Genomic DNA, 22585 nt, shown 5'->3' with positions numbered 1-22585 from the left:
TGTGAAAAGCTGAGAATGCTCACAAGAGGGCAGAGTATGTCAATGGTTGGTGTTCCTCTTACCGGTGTGTCGAACCATCCGCCACTAACTTTTCTGAAACTTGACATACACTACTTTGTAGTGCTGCTGCTTTTATCTTGGGCATATTAATTTCGCATATATAGTGCTTTAGAGGCACAGATGCTGTACTTGGTGCTATAACCATGTTTTACTACCAAGCAAGGCTTATAGGAAAAGAAGAATTCCTGACCACTTTTGTTTGAATGCTCCTCCGATACTTAAAATAGTTATTTTACTGACATGGCATTACCTTGCAGCTGTGCCTATTTAATTAGGGATCCCCATTAGCTGTTGCCAAGGCAGCAGCTACTCTTCCTGGGGTCCAAACACATTAAGGCACTTACATATACAACAAAAGATAAAACAGTACATCATAACATTAAAAAGTCAATTGTGTTATTGTACAATTATTTATTTCTTAAACTTGGAAATAACATTCAAAAGACTGCTTTAAACAAACTGTACATTTATACACAAAGTAGATTTGACTGTGTTCCAGAATATGTAATGTATGACCACCCCTCAATTTACCTTCCAGAAATATCTTCAGACAATCTAAACCAATAAACAAGGCATTTCATCCACTGTAAAAACACTGCAAAATTATATATTTTTCTACATTTCAGTCCCTAGTAGATTGAACAATGTAGAAAGAGAGAGGGAATTCTGGACTAGGTTATGTCTTAGTTGGAAATATGTCCATTTGGATGCATCCGAGTCCATGTGGAATCTGTTGGGCAGGGCTGTAGGAAGCTCTTGTTTTGTTACAGAGTTATGACAGTCGTTCTAGAGCAGTAGAGATTGTTTTCAATTGTATTGTTTCCTTTAGAACAGAACAAACTTGTAAGGAATGGATGCCACTCCAGACTATTGAGATACATCGCCCGTATAGCGATACCCAGGGTAGCATCGGGTCCTCTATGTCTCTGTGTAGACGGAGGACATCTGACTCAGGCTGCGGTCGAAGCTGTTCACCTGGAAGAAGATGCTCTCCTCTGGGCTGGAGGAGAACTGGCACTCCCCTGATCCTTGGAGGTCCTGTGCCAAGCTGAAGCCTGGAGTAGGAGACCACTGAATTAGACACACAATCAAATTTGATGCTACACTGTTTAGTGCGTGGGGAAATAGTTGGCTTGATCAACATACAGAAATAATTAAATTATTAATTTTAGTGCACACACACTTCTCATTCAATGAACAAGGAGGGGGAAAATAATGACAGAGAAACAAGACAGAAACTGTTAAGAGGAGAAGGAGGAAGCTGAGGTGATCTACGCCAGGTCTCACCTGCAGCAGAGCCACTGCTGGTACTCGACATGTGGAAGCCGTTGTTCTGGTGGGAAGTGTAACCATGTGAATCCGCTGGTACATGAACACCACTCACAGACTGTTCCATTCTGTACGAGTCTCCAAAATGGAAGCAGCTCTGAAAGCTGCCCTGGTAATCTACAGAGAGAATGGAGAAGAGGATCAAGCACAGAATAACTAGAATGGACAAAGCCCCTTGCACCACTGCAATTTAACTGGAACTCTCTAGGGAATGCTCAGTATGGCCACTGGACCTATACAGTGGCTTGCGAAAGTATTCACCCCCTTGGAATATTTCCTATTTTATTGCCTTACAACATGGAATGAAAATAGATTTGAGGGGTGTGTATCATTTGATTTACACAACATGCCTACCACTTTGAAGATGTAAAATATTTTTTATTGTGAAAGAAATAAGACAAAAAAACTGAAATGCTATTTCCTCCTCTGACACACACAATATCTAATCTAGCCATCTCAGGGTGGCTCTTCTGCTGCTGTAACTAAATAAAAAAACGTTATTATACACATTACACAGGGATGGGGAGGGAGGGGCCTGCCGCTGCAACAAAAGACCACTTGAGCATGCATAACTATTCCCCCCCCCCCAAAGTAAATAATTTGTAGAGCCACCTTTTACAGCAATTACAGCTGCAAGTCTCTTGGGGTAGGTCTCTATAAACTTGGCACATCTAGCCACTGGGATTTTTGCCCATTCTTCAAGTCAAAACATCTCCAGCTCCTTCAAGTTGGATGGGTTCCGCTGGTGTACAGCAATCTTTAAGTCATAACACAGATTCTCAATTGGATGGAGGTCTGTGCTTTGACTAGGCCATTCCAAGACATGTAAATGTTTTCCCTTAAACCACTCAAGTGTTGCTTTAGCAGTATGCTTAGGGTCCTTGTCTTGCTGGAAGGTGAACCTCCGTCCCAGTCTCAAATCTCTGGAAGACAAACAGGTTTTCCTCAATTTCCCTGTATTTAGCGCCATCCATCATTCCTTCAATTCTGACCAGTTTCCCGGTCTCTGCCGATGGAAAAACACCCACACAGCATGATGCTGCCACCACCACGCTTCACTGTGGGGATGGTGTTCTCAGGGTGATGAGAGGTGTTGGGTTTGCACCAGCATTTTCCTTGATGGCCAAAAAACTACATTTCTGTCTCATCTGACCAGTGTACCTTCTTCCATATGTTTGGGGAGTATCTCACATGCCTTTTGGCAAACACCAAACGTGTTTCCTTTTTTTTTCTTTAAGCAATGGCTATTTCTGCCCACTCTTCCGTAAAGCCCAGCTCTGTGGAGTGTACGGCTTAAAGTGGTCCTATGGACAGATACTCCAATCTCCGCTGTGAAGCTTTGCAGCTCCTTCAGGGTTATTTTTGGTCTCTATGTTGCCTCTCTGATTAATGCCCTCCTTGCCTGGTCTGTGAGTTTTGGTGGGCGGCCCTCTCTTGGCAGGTTTGTGGTGCCATATTCTTTCCATTTTTTAATAATGGATTTAAATGGTGCTGCGTGGGATGTTCAAAGTTTCAGATATTTTATAACCCAACCATGATCTGTACTTCTCCACAACTTTGTCCCTGACCTGTTTGGAGAGCTCCTTGGTCTTCATGGTGCCGCTTACTTGGTGGTTCCCCTTACTTTGTGGTGTTGCAGACTCTGGGGCCTTTCAGAACAGATGTATATATACTGAGATCATGTGACACTTAAATAGATTGCACACAGGTGGACTTTAACTAATTAGGTGACTTCTGAAGGTAATTGGTTGCACCAGATCTTATTTAGGGGCTTCATAACAAAGGGGGTGAATATATACGCACGCAGCACTTTTTCATATTTAATTACATTTTTTTAAATTTATTGTAAGTAATTTTTTACATTTCACTTCACCAATGGACTTTTGTGTGTCTATTACATGAAATCCAAATAAAAAATAAATTTAAATTACAGGTTGTAATGCAACAAAATAGGAAAAACGGCAAGTGGGATGAATACTTTTGCAAGGCACGATAGACTTAGGTCCAATGGGATACCAATTTCAGTCATTCTATTTCTATCGGGTCAAGAGGGGAGGGGAAAGAAAAGTGTCTGAAGGGGGCATTCATTCTGACCAAACAATACGGAGTGATTTATGTTTGTAAACTGATTCCATACATCAACTTGAAACATTGTGTGGCTTCGAGCTATTATAACGCTACATTTGTGTTAGCGCGCTAACTCTTCCAGTTCCTTCGTGGTAGCATTTGCCAATTGTCCCCCTTCTATTTTTGTACTCAAGACCACAAGAGTCATGATAATGTGAAAGCAGCCATTTCTGGAGCACTGTACGCAACTCGCTGACCACAGCGTGGTTTCACAGACGTCCATGCGTAGATCTTTAACAGGGAAAGCTGTGTTTAAGGTATTAGCGAGCGGGTCTGCAGTGACAGCTAGCTAGAGCAGCCTTAGTGGAGCTCAGAGAGAGAGTGAGAGACAGCTGACTACAGAAGGCAGTGTTTTGTTGGCTAATTCAGAGCAGAAGAGGTTCCTGCCTGTGGTTTCTCCTGCTCTGTCTCACTAACTGCAATCTTCTCTCTTTGCTCAACGCCAAACACTAACAGATCCATGGGCCGCGTCCCAATTCTCCGACAGGGCTTCCTCCCCTTGTGTCCTTTCATGTTCATATGGTGGTAAAGTGTGAGGATTAGGTCTATTCAATGGAATGGAATGTTTTAAACGGTGCAGTTACAACTGTATTTGATTCTTTTCTCTTTTCCACACGAAAGAAAGTTGTGTCAGTTCCATAAAAGTGGAAATGGGGTGTTCAGAGAGTTGCAGACAGAAATCTATTATATAGAACTGCTGCATTATCTATCCTACATGACAGAAAGTTGAGTCAATTGTGTAATACACTGAGTGTTCAAAACATTAGGAACACCTGCTCTTTCCATGACAGACTGACCAGGTGAATCCAGGTGAAAGCTATTATCCCTTATTGATGTTAAATCCACTTCAATTAGTGTAGATTTTATTTATCTTTATTTAATCAGGTAGGCCAGTTGAGATCAAGTTCTCATTTACAACTGTGACCTGGCTAAGATGAAGCAAAGCAGTGCAACACAAACAACACAGTTACACATGGAATAAACAAACGTACAGTCAACACAATAGAACAAAAAGTTTATATACAGTGTGTGCAAATGAGGTAAAATAAGGGAGGTAAGTAGTGGTGAAATAATTACAATTTAGCAATTAAACACTGGAGTGATAGATGTGCAGAAGATGAATGTGCAAGTAGATAACGGGGTGCAAAGGAGCAAAAAAATAATAACAGTATGGGGATGAGGTAGTTGGATGGGCTATTTACAAGATGGGCTATGTACAGGTGCAGTGATCTGTGAGCTGCTCTGACAGCTGGTGCTTAAAGTTAGTGAGGGAGATTAGTCTCCAGATGAAAGGGAGGAGAGACATGGATTGTGTATGTGTGCCATTCAGAGGGTGAATGGGCAAGACAAAATATTTAAGTGCCTTTGAACGGGGAATGGTAGTAGGTGCCAGGTGCACTAGTTTGAGTGTGTCAAGAACTGCAACGCTTCTGGGTTTTTCACACTCAACAGTTTCCTGTGTGTATCAAGAATGGTCCACCACCCAAAGGACATCCAGCCAACTTGACAACTGTGGGAAGCATTGGAGTCAACATGAGCCAGCATCCCTATGGAATGCTTCCGACACCTTATAGAGAGTCCAGGCCCCAACAAATTGAGGATGTTATGAGGGCAAAAGGGGGTACAACTCAATATTAAGGAAGGTGTTATTAATGTTTTGTGCGCTCAGTGTATATATTTCTGTATTCAACCAATGCTCGGAGGGTTCCAGCCAACTAAATTGGCCTGTTGGTTAGCTTGGGTTGAGAGAGGACAGACTGTGCTGGTCTGATCTTACCGTGGCTGGCAGCCTGCTGGTGGTAGTGAGAGTAGGGCTTGTGGTGGGGGTGGAGGTGCTGCTGTTGCTTCTCCAGAGGAGGGGGGGAAGTGCCTGTACCCTTCATCCCTGGGGAGAGGAGAGGACCTGACACGCTGGAGGAGAGAGCGAGAGACAGAGAGAATTAATTGTCTAATTTCCCCATATTTTGAAATGATCAGATGCTGAAGTGCATAAATACAATGATTTACTATTTATGCACTCTTGACAACTGTGGTTTCATATTTTTTATTTTAATCAAACGTCTTGTTTGATCAAAGTGCTATGTACTAAGCAGCATTGATCTAACCAACACACTGGAGCAGTTAAAGGATCTTGAATGGCCCTAATAGTATGCTGTACTGTATGTTGTCGGGGGAATGGAAACTTCAGCTTCCCACAATCCTCCATCTACCACATGATCTAAAGTCAACAAACACCAGAACATGCATTCTACTGAAAGCCCCCCGTGCCTTGTGGCCTCGGAGGAGAAAGCCTATTCGTGTTTAGGCATATGAGCATGACATGTTTGTGACATAGCGTACCCCAACTGCTCGGGGCGGGCGAGCAACAACTAAGGCTTTCTGGATTGCGATTAAATAAATTAAGCTTTGTCCGTGGTGGTATTAGACACAGATGTGTGCAAACAAATCTTAATAAATGTTAAGCAGAATAGCTCCAACTAGACGAGACTGTGCCAATACCCAAAAGATCTGTGGAGTGTATTGTTCTTCAGGGTACACTTCAAAGAGTCACACTTTGCATTGAGCGCACCAATTTTCAGAGAGGAAGGAAAACAACAACAAGTGGGATGAATTGCTTTTTAAATCAGAGTTATAACTAACAGATGGGATGTTTTTCCAACCTTTCCAATTAGAACCATATAGACATAGAATTTGAATTTGAGCCAGTTTGCTACAGCAGGAAAGAAATCCTGCATTAACAGGAAATGTGAATTATTATGCAGATTATAATTCATGGACAATTTTTTTTGTAGGGGTTGATACAATTCAGGTCTGAAATGTTAAAGAGGAAACTACAAACTTTAGAAGCTTTTTTAAACCTGGAACACTCTACAAGTTTGCATTTCCTGCTGTGTCCTGCAACAACAGGATGATCAAATTAAGATATGGCATCTGTAGTTACGCTGTTAGGATGTTGGAAAAACCTGCAATCAACATGAAAAAAGAAATCATGGAATTGGGAGGGTTACATTTAACTACGGTATGAAGCGTTATGAAAGCAGATTGTCAATACACTCTTAGAAAAAAGGGTGGTATCTAGAACCTAAAAGGGTTCTTCAGCTGTCCCCATAGGAGAACCCTTTGAAGAACCCTTTTTGGTTCTAGTATAACCCTTTCCAAAGAGGGTTTTTACATGGAACCCAAAATGGTTCTATGTGGAACCAAAAAGGGTTTTCCTATGGGGACAGCCAAATAACCTTTTTGGAAGCCTTTTTTCTAAGAGTGTAGGACACCACATCCTCTTCTGTAAATAATGTCACAGGAACCATCATTTGTCATCCATCTATCCAGTCTTATATTCAGAGCTATAATGCAACTCCCCCTGTATTTCGTTGTTAGTACAGTCAATGTGAAGACTATAACTACAGTATGAGTATCAATAATGTGAAGAATATGACTACAGTACGAGTATCAACAGAGTGTAAAGTCTGGCTCTGGGTGAGATCATATCATGCCTTTTGATTGCATTTCAACCAAATTGGTTTTCTTCTTTGCGCCAAACACACACATTCTTTTACATTCTTCAACTACAGTCGAGACCAGATAGATAAACCCCTCCATAAGCGAGAGGCCTAATTTCCTCACATATTTAACAGCCATTTAGTATCCTCTTCCAGTTGCATTTCTGGAATACCAATACACAAACTGTTGCTGTGTTACTATGTGCCGTGGATGGATGCATATGGTTTGCAGTACGAGCTCTGTGAATGTGATGACAGAGAGTTGCTGGAGGCGGCATAGCCCCCAGATGACGCAGCTCTAACCTAGTGAGAGAGCTAGCTCAGTGACAAGGTCAGGACCCACCCAGTGCTAAGACGCTACCTGGTAGACACTTTCTACACTCCACAGGAACAGATTAATAACCCCTAAGGTTGATGTCCATGCCCCCGCGGAAATTAAATTAGCATAGTAAAAAAAATCCCCATAAAAATGTGTCAGTTTAAGCTTGAGATATTTTTTTTTTTCTCAATCCACCGCCTCCGCCTATGTAGCACTATGAAAAGTGACAGATCTAGAGCAGTGTTTGTCAGACCATGAGACATCCTGGAAATTGGTATTCTCACAAAATGGTCTGTAGTGTCCGAACGGTTTGGCCTACAAACTATTATTCAATGTGTTTGTACGGGCTAATAGCAGTAAAGCACCAATTGTTTTTTCATCAAATATTTTTTGATACTTCAAGGGGTCTTAAAAATCTAAATCAAATCGCTAAATGATCCTTGGTATGAACTTCTTAAACCCCTCCCCTGCCCCCGCTTGGACAGGACTTGGACAGGGCTTGGACAGGGCTTGGACTAGGAGGTTACAGGCACAGCTCCCTTGAATTATTATTATTATTATTTTTATCTCAATGGAACTTACCTGGTTAAATAAAGGATTAAAAAAAAGAAAAGTGATAGAGATGTGTCAAAGATAGTTATGTAGAGTGTGACCATGTAATATTTATCTATTTGGAACCTATCCATGTATTAACCATGGACTCAGGCCTGTGTTTTTTCAGCTACAAACCCTCTCTCTTCTGCCTCTTGAGCTTAGAGAGCCACACACCTCTCCACTGAAAACACCCATCGCAGTGTCGAACCAACGTCGTCTCCCTGCATAGCATTAGCACTTTGCGCGGCCCCAAGCTAGCGGCGATCATGGTTAATCCGTCCGCTGGCACGGGCCAGCGCTGCCGCCATGTGTTTCTACAGAGAGCGGCACTCCCCCAGGAGGTGCTGTCAGCACAAACTCAGGAAACAGTTATACTGTTCATATTTTTACAAGCAGCCTCTATGTGCAGCTAAAGTGAATCATAAGCTAATCACTGCCAGCTGCCGCCTGCGCTCAGGCTCAAGGAATGAGGGGAATCTTTCATATGCTGCACAGAGTATATATTTCTCCCCTGGTATTCACATTCCCTGTTCATCCTCCTTCCCCTCCTCCTCCTCCTCTTGACAGCCTTTTTCCAGGCAGCCAGCTAGCCACCCCTTACCCCTTCTGTTGTGAGAGTATGGTTGACCCCTGACTTCTAGGTAGATTGACAGAGTGACTGCTACCAGATAGACAATTGACTGAGATCAGGAAGGACGATGAGGGCTTGGGGTGAGATGTTGGGGTGAGGGTTTCAGATCAATGATGAGGGCTAGGGGTGAGATGTTGGGGTGAGCGTTTCAGATTAACGATGAGGGCTAGGGGTGAGGGTTTCAGATTAATGATGAGGGCTAGGGGTGAGATGTTGGGGTGAGGGTCTCAGATCAATGATGAGGGCTAGGGGTGAGATGTTGGGGTGAGGGTTTCAGATTAATGACGAGGGCTAGGGGTGAGATGTTGGGGTGAGGGTTTGAGATTAATGATGAGGGCTAGGGGTGAGATGTTGGGGTGAGGGTTTGAGATTAATGATGAGGGCTAGGGGTGAGATGTTGGCGTGAGGGTTTCAGATTATTATGAGGGCTAGGGGTGAGATGTTGGGGTGAGGGTTTCAGATTAATGATGAGGCCTAGGGGTGAGGGTTTCAGATTAATGATGAGGCCTAGGGGTGAGGGTTTCAGATTAATGATGAGGGCTAGGGGTAAGATGTTGAGGTGAGGGTTTCAGATTAATGATGAGGGCTCGGGGTGAGATGTTGGTGAGGGTTTCAGATCAATGATGAGGGCTAGGGGTAAGATGTTGGGGTGAGGGTTTCAGATCAATGATGAGGGCTCGGGGTGAGATGTTGGGGTGAGGGTTTCAGATCAATGATGAGGGCTAGGGGTAAGATGTTGGGGTGAGGGTTTCAGATCAATGATGAGGGCTCGGGGTGAGATGTTGGGGTGATCGTTTCAGATCAATGATGAGGGCTAGGGGTAAGATGTTGGGGTGAGGGTTTCAGATCAATGATGAGGGCTAGGGGTAAGATGTTGGGGTCAGGGTTTAAGATTGAAGGGGGATGAGAGTGAGTGTAAAAGAACTGGCTGGCAAATGTTTGAGAACTCACTGCTTGAATCACTCAGCCAGAGCATATTTGACACAGCTTACTAGCAATAGTACAATGGATAGGACTCAATGACTTAGGGAATAGGACTCCGTTTACCTGACTTAGGGAATAGGACTCCGTTTAACTGACTTAGGGAATAGGACTCCGTTTAACTGACTTAGGGAATAGGACTCCGTTTACCTGACTTAGGGAATAGGACTCCGTTTAACTGACTTAGGGAATAGGACTCCGTTTAACTGACTTAGGGAATAGGACTCCGTTTACCTGACTTAGGGAATAGGACTCCGTTTAACTGACTTAGGGAATAGGACTCCGTTTACCTGACTTAGGGAATAGGACTCCGTTTACCTGATTTAGGGAATAGGACTCCGTTTAACTGACTTAGGGAATAGGACTCCGTTTACCTGACTTAGGGAATAGGACTCCGTTTACCTGACTTAGGGAATAGGACTCCGTTTACCTGACTTAGGGAATAGGACTCCGTTTACCTGACTTAGGGAATAGGACTCCGTTTACCTGACTTAGGGAATAGGACTCCGTTTACCTGACTTAGGGAATAGGACTCCGTTTACCTGACTTAGGGATAATACTGACTTATATGACTGAGTGAATATGACTCAATGCAATACGTTGAAGTGAACATGATTCAGGGAATACGATTTGATTCAGCAGACATAGATTGAGCCTTGCAATAAGCTTGGCTTCAGAACTCTTAGGACAGACCAAAAGGATCAAGACTACACATTCCAACCTGGACACTGTAACATCACCCTCGGGCCAAAACAATCCAACCAAACATATTCACATTCCAACCTGGACACTGTAACATCACCCTCGGGCCAAAACAATCCAACCAAACGTATGCGCATTCCTACAACACATGCAGGTGTATATGGAGGGACTGGTTATGTCTGGTTATATACAGTCTATAAGAAGCCAAAAATACAATTGGCAGTGATGCAATCCTTCACTGTTGTAGGATCTGTCCTCTAAGGCTTGGTTCTGTCCTTAGGGATTTTTATTTTATTTTTTATTTAACTAGGCAAGTTTTAAGAACAAATTCTTATTTACAATGACGGCATACCCCGGCCAAACCCTAACCTGGACGACGCTGGGCCAATTGTGCGCCACTCTATGGGACTCCCAATCACGGCTGGTTGTGATACAGCCTGGAATTGAACCAGGGTTTGTAGTGACGCCTCTAGCACTGAGATGCAGTGCCTTAAATTGCTGCGCCACCTGGGAGGGATGAGGGGATGGAAAGAAGAATTAAGACAGCTCACTGCTCTGAATGAAGATCCACGAGGAGAGCTGCTCTGAATGAAGATCCACGAGGAGAGCTGCTCTGAATGAAGATCCACGAGGAGAGCTGCTCTGAATGAAGATCCCACGAGGAGAGCTGCTCTGAATGAAGATCCACGAGGAGAGCAACTCTGCATCACTTGCCCTTCCTGTCCCACAAGTGACCATGGATCAGACTCCCCTTCCCCCCCGTCCGTTAATGGATCAGACCCACCTTCCCCCTGTCCATCCCCCTTCAGCGGCCCGCTGTTAAGCCCCTCTGATGGATTGGCAAGGGTGGCTTGGCGCGGGATAGTGGAAACACGCCTGGTTCTGGTTAGCGTGCTCAAGCCACGCGTGAGAGGTGGGTAGCGCTGAGCTAACCTAACCCTACGGCCCAAACCTAAGCAGTCAAGGAGCTTTTCCTGGGCCCATATAAGCTATCTGTTAGTTTTATTGAGCTAACCGCGGAAAACACTGTAGGAAACACTGAAACACTCCATAAATGCCATCTGTTGTAAGATAATTTAGACATTGAATTGTCTGAATTGTTCTTTGAATAAACCATTTAGGCCAAGGCAGTAATTTGTGTTTATAACCAAGTTGGACCACAAAACCACGACTAGGCCTACTACTACCATGACCAGAGTCTTATATTTGGCTCTGACCACAGCCAGTAGAAGTAATGACTATAATGGAATGTTTTTGTTTGACTTTGGAGATTGATACTCTGTGCAGATGATTTAAGGCTGATAATTGATGGAAAGATGGGAGGACTGATGGCACTGAGTTCATCGCTGACTGTGCTGCAGATGACTGTCTCCTCTCAGAACATGATCTATTAATGATGTCTCTGCAGCCACTCTAATTCAATTAGATTGTGTCAGTCACAGTTCCTTGTGCTTCACAAGGTACCAAACCAGGTCAAACTAATATTTCCAGAGGGGCTCTAATACCATTATAGAAGGCACTGAATGACATCCCTTACCACCCATCATCGCTACAGCTAAAGCCTTCACCAACTGTAGAATGGGCATGTCTGTGAGAGACCCCCCAAGTGTCTCTAGCTCCTGCACCGACCTTCATGCACAGATCACGTATTTTAACTGGCATATTTTAATATTAGCGTCAGAAAAATGACACTGGTATTTACAAAGTAAAATGACTCTAAATGGCCCATTTGAGCCAGGGTAAACACATTTAGCGATGAGGTCAGAGGCTGCCGCAGCACTAGTCAGGTTAGTTAGATCATTTTGTCAAAATGTTTAATGTCCTGCTAAATCGTTTGGGAAAAACAAGTGTGGCGTTGCTATTGACTTTGGCAGTAGCCTGAATACTCAAGGCTTTAAACATGTAATCAAATGCTCCACCTTCAGGCAAATATAAGTAGACGTTTCATACCCAGCTTGTTGTAGGTCCTGGCACAGCTGTCTCTCTGTCTTAGATGGGCTGATCAAGTAGTCCAGTTACCGAATGCAGTACATTTTCTTCGGTTAGATATTTGTACATTTTCTTCGGTTAGACATTCGTGAAAAAATATTCAGGTTAGACATTTGTACATTTTCTATGGTTAGATATTCCAATTTGATGAAATGCACAAATTGCTTTAATTCTTGTAATGAAACGCTGTCATTGCATCACAGACGTACAGATAGGAGCGTTGGGTCGACAAACGGACAGACCTGAACCAGAGCGATCACTTATGGCCTGTGTCTTACCAGCTGGCCCTTTATTTTAATTTGTATGGAAACTTACTGTACACTCACAGTGGTCTATTTCAGATGGACCTCATCAAACTTGCTGAAAAACAGATCCCTGTCTCACATCCAATATCTCATCATAGTGGTGTGTGTGCGTGCGATCGTATGTCTCTGTTGTAGTGTAACTGGTTTTAAAATATCCTCAGCACGCTCTTTTCACTTTCTGTCTCTATCCAAGTAGCAGTAATTGTAAGTAGTACTACGTACCAAGAAGTCCTGAAACCACATTGTAATTCTACAGAGCTCTATTCCTGCTGTTAATGCTTGAAAAAACACAGCCCTTTCCAGAAAGTACCAGGTCTAACATGACAACCCATTGCAGCTCCAGCACGTTTACATCTGCTACGGTTACCATGTCTGCTTTTCTCACTGTTTATGCTGGAAATGGACCTGTCCACCATGTCTCACGCCAAATTCACAAGTAATCATCTGTGTTTCTTAAACTTTACCTTCTTAATGCACACATTAACAAGGTAAATGTGTGATTTAAGCACACACACACACACACACACACACACACACACACACCAATCTAAGTAAAACAATTATTTTGTTACCATTTTTGCAATGCTTCATTATATCCCCATTGCCTCCCAATCTGTTTTAATGCTCTCATTCTCTCTCTCTCTCTCTGGTTTTCATCCCATTGTTTTGTACAGTACATACAAAACCTCCTGACGACATGTTGGCTTTGTTACTGTGCTCTGCTGGTTCTCGTAGACACTAATAGGAAACATGCTAAGAGAAAGAGAGCGAGAGAGAGAGAGAGAGAGGAAAAACTGGACCTGATCAGAGGAACTGAAGTAAACCCAATGAGTGAGTGACAGTGAGTAACCAGAGTGTGAAATGTGTTTGTTAATCTGCAGCAGGACTCAGTGCCTCTTTAATCAAACAGACGGTAGCTGGCGCTCTGTTAGCATAGCATCTCTATACTAAATATTGAGGAATCTGGTTAGTAGTGTCCTATCATTCTATATAATAAAAGATAATAGGTATTGTAGTATTATACCACTATATTGTTATTTTCTAGCCAACATGTATTTCTAAAAAGAGAATCTGGTTAGAACTTTGCCTCTAATAAATACTAGTTGACACACTGTTGTGTGCCATGCCAAATAAAAGTGGTAACAGTTCGCAAGGACAGGGCTAAATCAACATGGAGTACATGTTTAAAGAACTAAAAGGTTAAGTAATGTTAATGAGCTACACAAAAACACAAGAGGAGTCAGCGCCACACTGCTCTGACAGTTTATCTTTGAAACCTTTGTATAATCGTGGGCCAAACTGTTAGGTCATTGGGAGTCCTCTGTCACCCCCAGTGGGGACTCAATTGGACCTGTGGATCATTGGACACAATGCCAGAAATAGTGGATATTATTGGCTGCATCATTGTGACCTCATCCTGACCTACATCCTTTATCTGAAGGTTCATCGCTATGGCCACTTCCAAAATGCTACCCTATTCCCTACATACTGTAGTGCACTACTTTTGACCCCTATTCCCAACATACTGTAGTGCACTACGTTTGACCAGAGCCTTATGAGGTTCCCTAAGGGCGCTGGTCAAAATAATTGCCCTACATAGGCAATAGGGTGCCATTTGGGACATAGGGCATGGGTTTGGATTAAGAATGCTAAAATGATTGGGTTTTGCACCAATATAGGGATTTGACTGATTTTGGTTGACACACAACAGAGCAATAATTGATATTTCCCAAGTGTCCCCACACTGTGCTGGGATAAGCATGATCTTATCGATGAAGACATTGTGATGTCCCACAGTGATGACAACACAGCTGTCCTGTAATGACGATCACATCCCAGAGGTAGTTCAGCTGACCACCGACCCAGAGACCTTCTGGAAGGAGATACTATTTCCTCAGCCTAAACTTGGACATTATTATAAGCCTGAAGCTACAGGAATGTATGGGTATACTAATAATATCATGATGTGTAAAAGTAAGATAGTGTATGACTGTGTGTGTCATGCCCAGACCTTAGAGAGCTGTTTTATTTCTCTATTTGGTGAGGTCAGGGTGTGATGTGGGGTGGGCATTCTATGTTTTGTATTTCTTTGGTTTTGGCCGAGTGTGGTTCCCAATCAGAGGCAGCTGTCTATCGTTGTCTCTGATTGGGAATCATACTTAGGTAGTCTGTTTTCCCACCTATGTTGTGGGATCTTATTTTCTGTTTAGTTGCCTGACAGAACGGTGCGCTTTTGTTTCGCTACTTTGATATTTTGTTGCGGTGTTCAGTTTAATAAATATCATGAACGCCTTCCACGCTGCACCGTGGTCTCCTTCTTCAACCCACGAGAGTCGTGACACTGTGTGCGTGTTCATGCAATGCATTTGACAATCGTATTACCATAAGTATGTGACCTGTGATCCAAATACAGTGTGTGCAGCATCAGAGGGGGAGTGGGGGTGAATGATTTTTGGGGAAGTTACTACCCAATTTTAAAAAACTCAAATGTTATTTAGAGAACAGCAAAAACAAACAAAATTGACCTCATCCATTAATTATCAGGTGAGTTTAAAGTTAAGCTTTTTATTCATCATAAAATTGCACATTTATAATAAAGGATTGCATGCATATCATCACATTTACAGACTAATGTAAGATAGGCTATTCTTAATGTCATGAGTAGATTGCATAGTCATAATTTAGGCTAATAATATAACTCAATCACTGTGAGCAAAACAGACAGTTCTGAACAATGCATGCCTGAACGGCATAGTGTTATTATCAGAGTGAAAAATGTACCATTTTTTTATAAACACATTTCATCCAGTCAACTTTAAATGAAACATAAGCAACATATCTGCAGTGAGTGTGTGCATATTTACTGTCTTTATCATTGATTAGTACCACTGGAAAGTTTGAGTCAATAATTCCCTTCTCCAGGCTAGGTCGACGTCATACAGATGAAAGATATTCATTTGAGCCAGTTTGCTACAGCAGGAAAACCGCCTATGGATGTCGGCACTTTAACTTGGCCTTGTAGTGACTTCATAGCGTGTATTATGAATCTATTTCACGTTGCATTGTATGCGCCTTTCCACAAACAAATGAGACAAGCAAATGAGTCAATTTATTATGACATGGTGTATGCCGTTCCACCTACCGTTAAACTTAATACTGTGGTGATAGTTAATAGATGGGGCCAGTTTTTGCTGTTCTCCAAATAGCATTTTAGAGTTTTTAAATTCTGTAGAAATGCAGTAAATAAGCTTCTACTTCTAACCCCCCCACAACCCACATGGCATACCCTAGGTTTAGCTGAATTGATGCCACTGAACAAGGGTATACCCAACTGAGTGTGTGTCTAATGAACTACATGTAACAGTAGTGTATGTATATAGTAGGGAACTCACCCATCGCGTGTGCTCTCCATGGTGGACAGAGGGGACAGAGAATGCGGGCTGCTCAGGTCCCGTTCCAGGCGGGACTGCCTGGGGGGCAGATCAGGGCCAGAGGCTGAGCCAGTGGTGGGGGCTGGTCCTGGGGAGAGGAGCTCCATCGAAACACCGTGATGGGGGGTGCTGGAGCCAGTGTACAGGCCTGAAAGACAAACAAAGTTAATTCACAAAATGTGCAGAATCAACTCTAGGTCCTTGCTCAGCCATGTTCCAAATTAAATGGCTTTTCATAGCAACAAGCTTTTGTTTTGACAACTGATCATCCAATCAGAGAGGGTTTTGAAAAATAGAATGTTCTGTTTTGTGCTGTTTGTGATTTACAGTACATTATTTATGCTGCCAACGGGGTTGGCCTCGATTGTCCTTTAGAGTGGAACTGACAGCGTTTTAGCAACATGAAATCTTATTAAAATCTGTTCATATATACCCCCAGGAAGAATGTGACACTTTTTATTTTATTTTTTACAATTTCTGAGAAGCGAGCACTTACATATGGTCATTTTCATAAATTCATAGGATGTTTGGGAATTACATATAAGTCATTCTATAGTGTTTTGACCTGGCTTATAGTTCATAACAGCAAAGGGAGACCTCACATTACTTAAATGTAAAAAGGAATACATTTATTAAACTAAATAGTAATAACTACAAAAATGTAACATGAGCTGTGGATGTCTGAGGTATGTGCAGTGTGTGGATGAGTGGAGAGGGTTTTGTATGGTGAAAACAAAACAAAAACCAAAAGGTGGTGGAAGCCAGCCTGCCAGTCAGGGAAGAGAGAGAGTGTTGGCTGATGTGCCACCCTTTATAGCCTGCAGGTCAAGCCTGCCCAGGTGTACCACATCAGCTGACATCCTCCCCAGCTCTGCAACAAGCAAACTACCAAATAGGAGAACCCAGCAGACAGAGTGGGAGGGACATCACCCCCCCTCTAAGAATAGGGTTCCACCACGAACCTGAAACTAAAACAAAACAGAAACAACCAAAACACAAAAAAACAAATGCTGTATTACTTATTACTAAAAAAAATATATAAATACACACACACATTCGCACTACCGTTGAAAATTGTCGTAAATGACTATGCCACAACTGTCAGTAAGTGTCCAGGATTGAGTCTTTGAATGAAGAGATGGAGATAAAACTGTCCAGTTTGAGTGTTTTTTTTGCAGCTCGTACCAGTCGCTAGCTGCAGCGAACTAAAAAGAGGAGCGACCCAGGGATATGTGTGCTTTGGGGACCTTTAACAAAATGTGACTAGCAGAACTGGTGTTGTATGTGGAGGATGAGGACTGCAGTAGGTTTCTCAGATGGGGGGGGGGGGGGGGCTAAGAGAGTTTTTATAAAGAATGAGGGCTTCCGTCTGGCCACTCCACAATAAAGGCCTGATTGGTGGAGTGCTGCAGAGATGGTTGTCCTTCTGGAAGGTTCTCCCATTTCCACAGAGGAACTTTGTCAGAGTGACCATCGGGTTCTTGGTCACCTCCCTGACCAAGGCCCTTCTTCCGATTGCTCAGTTTGGCCAGCTCTAGGAAGAGTCTTGGTGATTCCAAACTTCTTCCACTGTGTTGTTGGGGACCTTCAATGCTGCAGACTTTTTTGGTACCCTTCCCCTGATCTATGCCTCAACACAATCTTGTCTCGGTGCTCTACGGACAATTCCTTCACCCTCATGGCTTGGTTTATGCTCTGACATGCACTGTCAACTGTGGGACCTTATATAGACAGGTGTGTGCCTTTTAAAATCATGTCCAATCAATTGAATTTACCACAGGTTGACTCCAATCAAGTTGCAGGACATCTCAAGCATGATCATTGGAAACAGGATGGACCTGAGTCTCATAGCGAAGCGTCTGAATAATTATGTAAATAAGGACTTTTTTTATACATGTGCTACAATTTCTAAAAACCAGTTTTTCACTGTCATTATGGCTATTGTGTGTAGATTGATGAAGAAAATGTTTTATTTGATCAATTTTAGAATAAGGCTGTAACGTAGCAAAATGGGGAAAAAGTCAGGGGTTTGAATATTTTCCGAATACACTGTATGAGGCGAAAAGTCGGTCACTCGCTCATTCCTTCAATGATACGGCATTCTCCCAGCAGCTAGCTAACGTTAGGCTCCGCTTTTTTAGCTTGCTAAAAAAAATTGCTTTGCTACATAAATTGGTACGCTATCCTAGGGCTGTCAAACTCAAATCAGCGCACAAGCCATATTGAACAAAATAGACATAACATATGTGTTTACAAAAAACGTGCAACTGCAACTCAAACTGGCCATTGTTTTATTAGAAAAAAATATGGCCATTTATAATGTCCACTTAACACATTGTATTGGTCACATACACATGTTTAGCAGATGCTATTGCGGATGTAGCGAAATGTTTGTGTTCCTAACTCCAACATTGCAGTAGTATCTAACAAAGCACAACAATACACACATCTAAAAGTAAAATAATGGAATTAAGAAATATATACATATTAGATCGAAAAATATTTAAGTCTGATGGCCTTGATATAGATGCTGTTTTTCAGTCTCTCGGTCCCTGCTTTGATGCACCTATACTGACCTCGCCTTCTGGATGGTAGCGGGGTGAACAGGCAGTGGCTCGGGTGGTTTTTGATCTTTATGGCCTTCCTGTGGCATCGGGTGCTGTAGGTGTCCTGGAAGGCAGGTAGTTTGCCCCCGGTGATGCGTTTTACAGACCGCACCACCCTCTGCATGTATCACTGGTTCGGTTGAATACAGCATTGTTGTATGGTGCACTCAAAATGTATTGTAGTTGAATAGCTAGCCTATTACTCAAATGTTGCTGTAATAGGCCTGCCTACATGTTTCTCCTTTGCATGGCATTTTGTTGCAGGTTTAGTTTTTTGGTTATTCATTGTGAAGCTTAAAAGCCGAAGCCAGACCGCAACATTTCATTAACCGAGCTGGGCCTGAGGCGTATGTCCGTACACTTTTCCTCCGCTGCTCGCTGTAAACCTGACATAAGAAAGCAGCGTAATTGAAGTTCAATTCACCAATCCGAGCGCATCAGGCTGTAATTTCATAAAGTAGATGAATCAACCATTGACTCATTTATACTTGCTTGTGTGTGTGCCAGCCCTATTAGCTACGTTACGACTGACTTTTGATCATTGCCCTTGCTAGTTGGATTGTATTGACATTCCCAGCCTTTAGTTACATTTGTCCGTTTCTGTTCAAAATATTGAGTCATTGAAACTGAACCAGTGCATCCTGAATGGGTGGAGGCAGCAAACAATGTACCAGGCCAGCTGTGATTTACAACCTGATAGCAATATTTTTGGGACTACAAAGAAATATATTGGTGAATTATATTAATCATGCTTTGAACTGCATCCATCTATTCTGCCAACAATATCTTAGTGTACGTCATGAAATTTTGAGTTAAATAGATTTTATTTTTAAAACCTCTTATAAAGTTGGTTTTGAAGCATAAACTGGGAATTTGATATTCATGACTGTTCTTATGATAGTCTGTTTGTTTCATAACTGCAAAGTAATTAAAACTGTCAGTTCCACTTGAAATGTTTCGTTATTGAATACAATGCTATTTCTTACAAAGAATAGTATTGAGACTTCATGAGAAGATTTTATAAGACTTGAGTGGAGGTGAGAGAGCAGGCTCTGTGGCTTGTGATTTGTGTGTGTGTGTGTGTGTGCCAGCCCATTAGTACTTGTAGAAGTCTAAATGTGTCTGACGTTGCCTTCTGAGCATCAGAAAACAGTCCTGTTGGACGGTGATTCACATCACCATTGTAACAGTGAGAGAGAAGCTCATGAAAAATCCCAATGACAGCTGAATGCTCTGCTGAGAGCTCCACTTGAAAGAGCTCAGCTCAGCTCTGTCCAGGGGTCAGCTGAGTTCCATCCTGGGGCTCTCAGGTTGCCTAAGAGGGGCAAGAGACTCCAGTCAGCAGCCCCCTCTGCTCCCCACTGCTCCTCCTGTACTGTAAATCTCTCCTCGCTGTCCTGTCCTTAATGTCTTTCCCAGTGTCCAGGGGAAGTGAGGCGGTGAGGAGAGGACTGCTCCTGGTTTCTGCAGTACTGTTCCCCCAGCTGTGCTCAAGTGGAAGAAGGGCCTGTGTGACAGCTCTTTGAAATGGTTACAAGCTTGATTCATTACCCCCAAATCATCAATCACAGACCTTAAACGGTTTCCCCTTCAGCCCCAACATCTGCTACCAGACCAGAAAACATTCTACAAATAATGGCTGTGATTTCTTCAATTTCATCGCTCGGCTCAGCGGCGCAGGGGTTCCCTTAGCATTTGGGGACGGTTCCGGGAGCGTTCTGTGAGGATTCTATATGGGTTTTTTATGTGGGTTCTGAGAGGGTTCTGTGACGGAACTGAGAAATGTTTTATTGTGAGTGTGACAGTTCTAACAAGGATCTGTGATGATTCTGAAAGTGTTCTGTGTGAGTTCTGTCAGGATTCTCTGTGAATTTGTAGGGGGTTCTATGAGGGTTCTGAAGTGTTATGTTGGTGTTTGTAGATGACACTTGGTGGCATAGCCAGACTTGTAGCCTGTCATAATGACATGGACCTATGGACTTGTTGAAGTTATGTGCACTAGCAGTGTATCTGGAAAAAACAATAATTCTGGTCCTAAAAGGAAGAAAGACATTTTCCTGAGTAATATTGGGCCTGTCAAACAAACTTATAACCGACGAGAACTTTTGAATCCACCTTTCACATCCGTTCTATTAGCCAACGTGCATTCACTGGATAATAAACTGGATGCGCTCCGTTCGAGACTTTCCTACCAAAGGGACATTAAAAACTGTAATACCTTATGTTTCAATAAGAAATGGCTGAAATATGTATAATATACAATTGGCTGAGGTTTTTGTGCATTGTCAGGACAGAACAGCTATGTTCTGTAAGACGAGGGCTGGGGGTGTCTGTCTATTTGTCAATAACAGCTGATGCGTGATGTCTAATAAAGGTAGTCTCCAGGTATTGCTCGACCGGAGGTAGAGTACTTCATGATAAGCTGTAGACCACACTATCTACCAAGAGAGTTTTCATCTATATTTTTTGTAGCCGTCTATTTACCACATAAAACTGATGCTGGCACTAATACTACACTCAAGCAAACAAGAAAATTCTCATACAGAAGCGGCACACCTAGTGGCCAAGAACTTTAATGCAGGCAAACTTAAATCCGTTTTACCTCATTTCTACAAGAATGTCACATGTGCAACCATAGTGTAAAAAACTCTAGGCCACAGTTTTTTTTTAATACATTGGCAAAAATTCTAAAAACCTGTTTTGCTTTGTCATTATGGGTTATTGTGTGTAGATTGATGAGGGAAATTGTTTTTTAAATAGATTTTAGAATAAGGCTGTAACGTAACAAAATCTGAAAAAAAGTCGAGGGGTCTGAATACTTTCCGAAAGCGTTGTGCATCTTCAACATTTGCTATCGGTTGTCATTTTTGCCTTGTACATTTTAGGAGTCCACTAAGTTCTATTAAATATACAGTTGAAGTCGAAATTTTACATACACTTAGGTTGGAGTCATTAAAACTAGTTTTTCAACCACTCCACAAATGTCTTGTTAACAAACTATAGTTTTGGCAAGTCGGTTAGGACATCTACTTTGTGCATGACACAAGTCATTTTTCCAACAATTGTTTACAGACAGATTATTTCACTTCTATCACAATTTCACTGTATCACAATTCCAGTGGGTCAGAATATTACCTACACTTAGTTGACTGTGCCTTTAAAATTACAGAAAATGATGTCATGGCTTTAGAAGCTTCTGATAGTCCAATTGACATAATTTGAGTGAATTGGAGGTGCACCTGAGGGTGTATTTCATAGCCTAAATTCAAACTACCCTGTGGCGGCAGGGTAGTTTAGTGGTTAGAGCATTGGACTAGTAACCAGAAGGTTGCATGTTCAAACCCCCGAGCTGACAAGGTACAAATCTGTTGTTCTGAACAGGCAGTTAACCCACTGTTCCTAGGCCGTCATTGAAAATAAGAATTTGTTCTTAACTTCTTCGATATAGGGGGCGCTCTTAATTTTTTGATAAAAAAACGTTCCCGTTTTAAACAAGATATTTTGTCACGAAAAGATGCTCGACTATGCATATAACAGCTTTGGAAAGAAAACACTCTGACGTTTCCAAAACTGCAAAGATATTGTCTGTGAGTGCCCCAGAACTAATGCTACAGGCGAAACCAAGATTAAATTTCATACAGGAAATGCCCCAGATTTTGAATGCGCTGTGTTCCAATGTCTCCTTATATGGCTGTGAATGCGCCAGGAATGAGCCTACACTTTCTGTAATTTCCCAAAGGTGTCTGCAGCATTGTGACGTATTTGTAGGCATATCATTGGAAGATTGACCATAAGAGACTACATTTACCAGGTGTCCGCTTGGTGTCCTCCGTCGAAATTATTGCGCAATCTCCAGCTGCGTCCACTTTTCCATTAGGTTCAGAGGAGAAAGGCAACTGCCACAAATTATTTATCATCGAATAGATATGTGAAAAACACCTTGAGGATTTATTCTAAACAACGTTTGCCATGTTTCTGTCGATATTATGGAGTTAATTTGGAAAAAAGTTT

At 42.4% G+C, this 22585-nt stretch overlaps 1 protein-coding gene across 1 annotated transcript in view; it reads right to left on the bottom strand.

Moving 5' to 3' along the window:
* Nucleotides 1-828: 828 nt before the first annotated feature.
* LOC135524735 (zinc finger protein GLIS1-like) overlaps nucleotides 829-22585 on the bottom strand; it is a 113779-nt gene continuing 92022 nt past the window's right edge. The window contains 4 exon segments of the mRNA XM_064952519.1: nucleotides 829-1115; nucleotides 1348-1506; nucleotides 5294-5427; nucleotides 15930-16116. Coding sequence (XP_064808591.1) covers nucleotides 979-1115; nucleotides 1348-1506; nucleotides 5294-5427; nucleotides 15930-16116 — 617 coding nt within the window. The 3' untranslated portion in view covers nucleotides 829-978.

The sequence above is a fragment of the Oncorhynchus masou genome, chromosome 31 (assembly GCF_036934945.1).
Source record: "Oncorhynchus masou masou isolate Uvic2021 chromosome 31, UVic_Omas_1.1, whole genome shotgun sequence".
Taxonomy (NCBI): domain Eukaryota; kingdom Metazoa; phylum Chordata; class Actinopteri; order Salmoniformes; family Salmonidae; genus Oncorhynchus; species Oncorhynchus masou.
The sequence above is the reverse complement of the archived record's forward strand: the minus strand, read 5'-3'. Positions and strand labels throughout refer to the sequence as shown.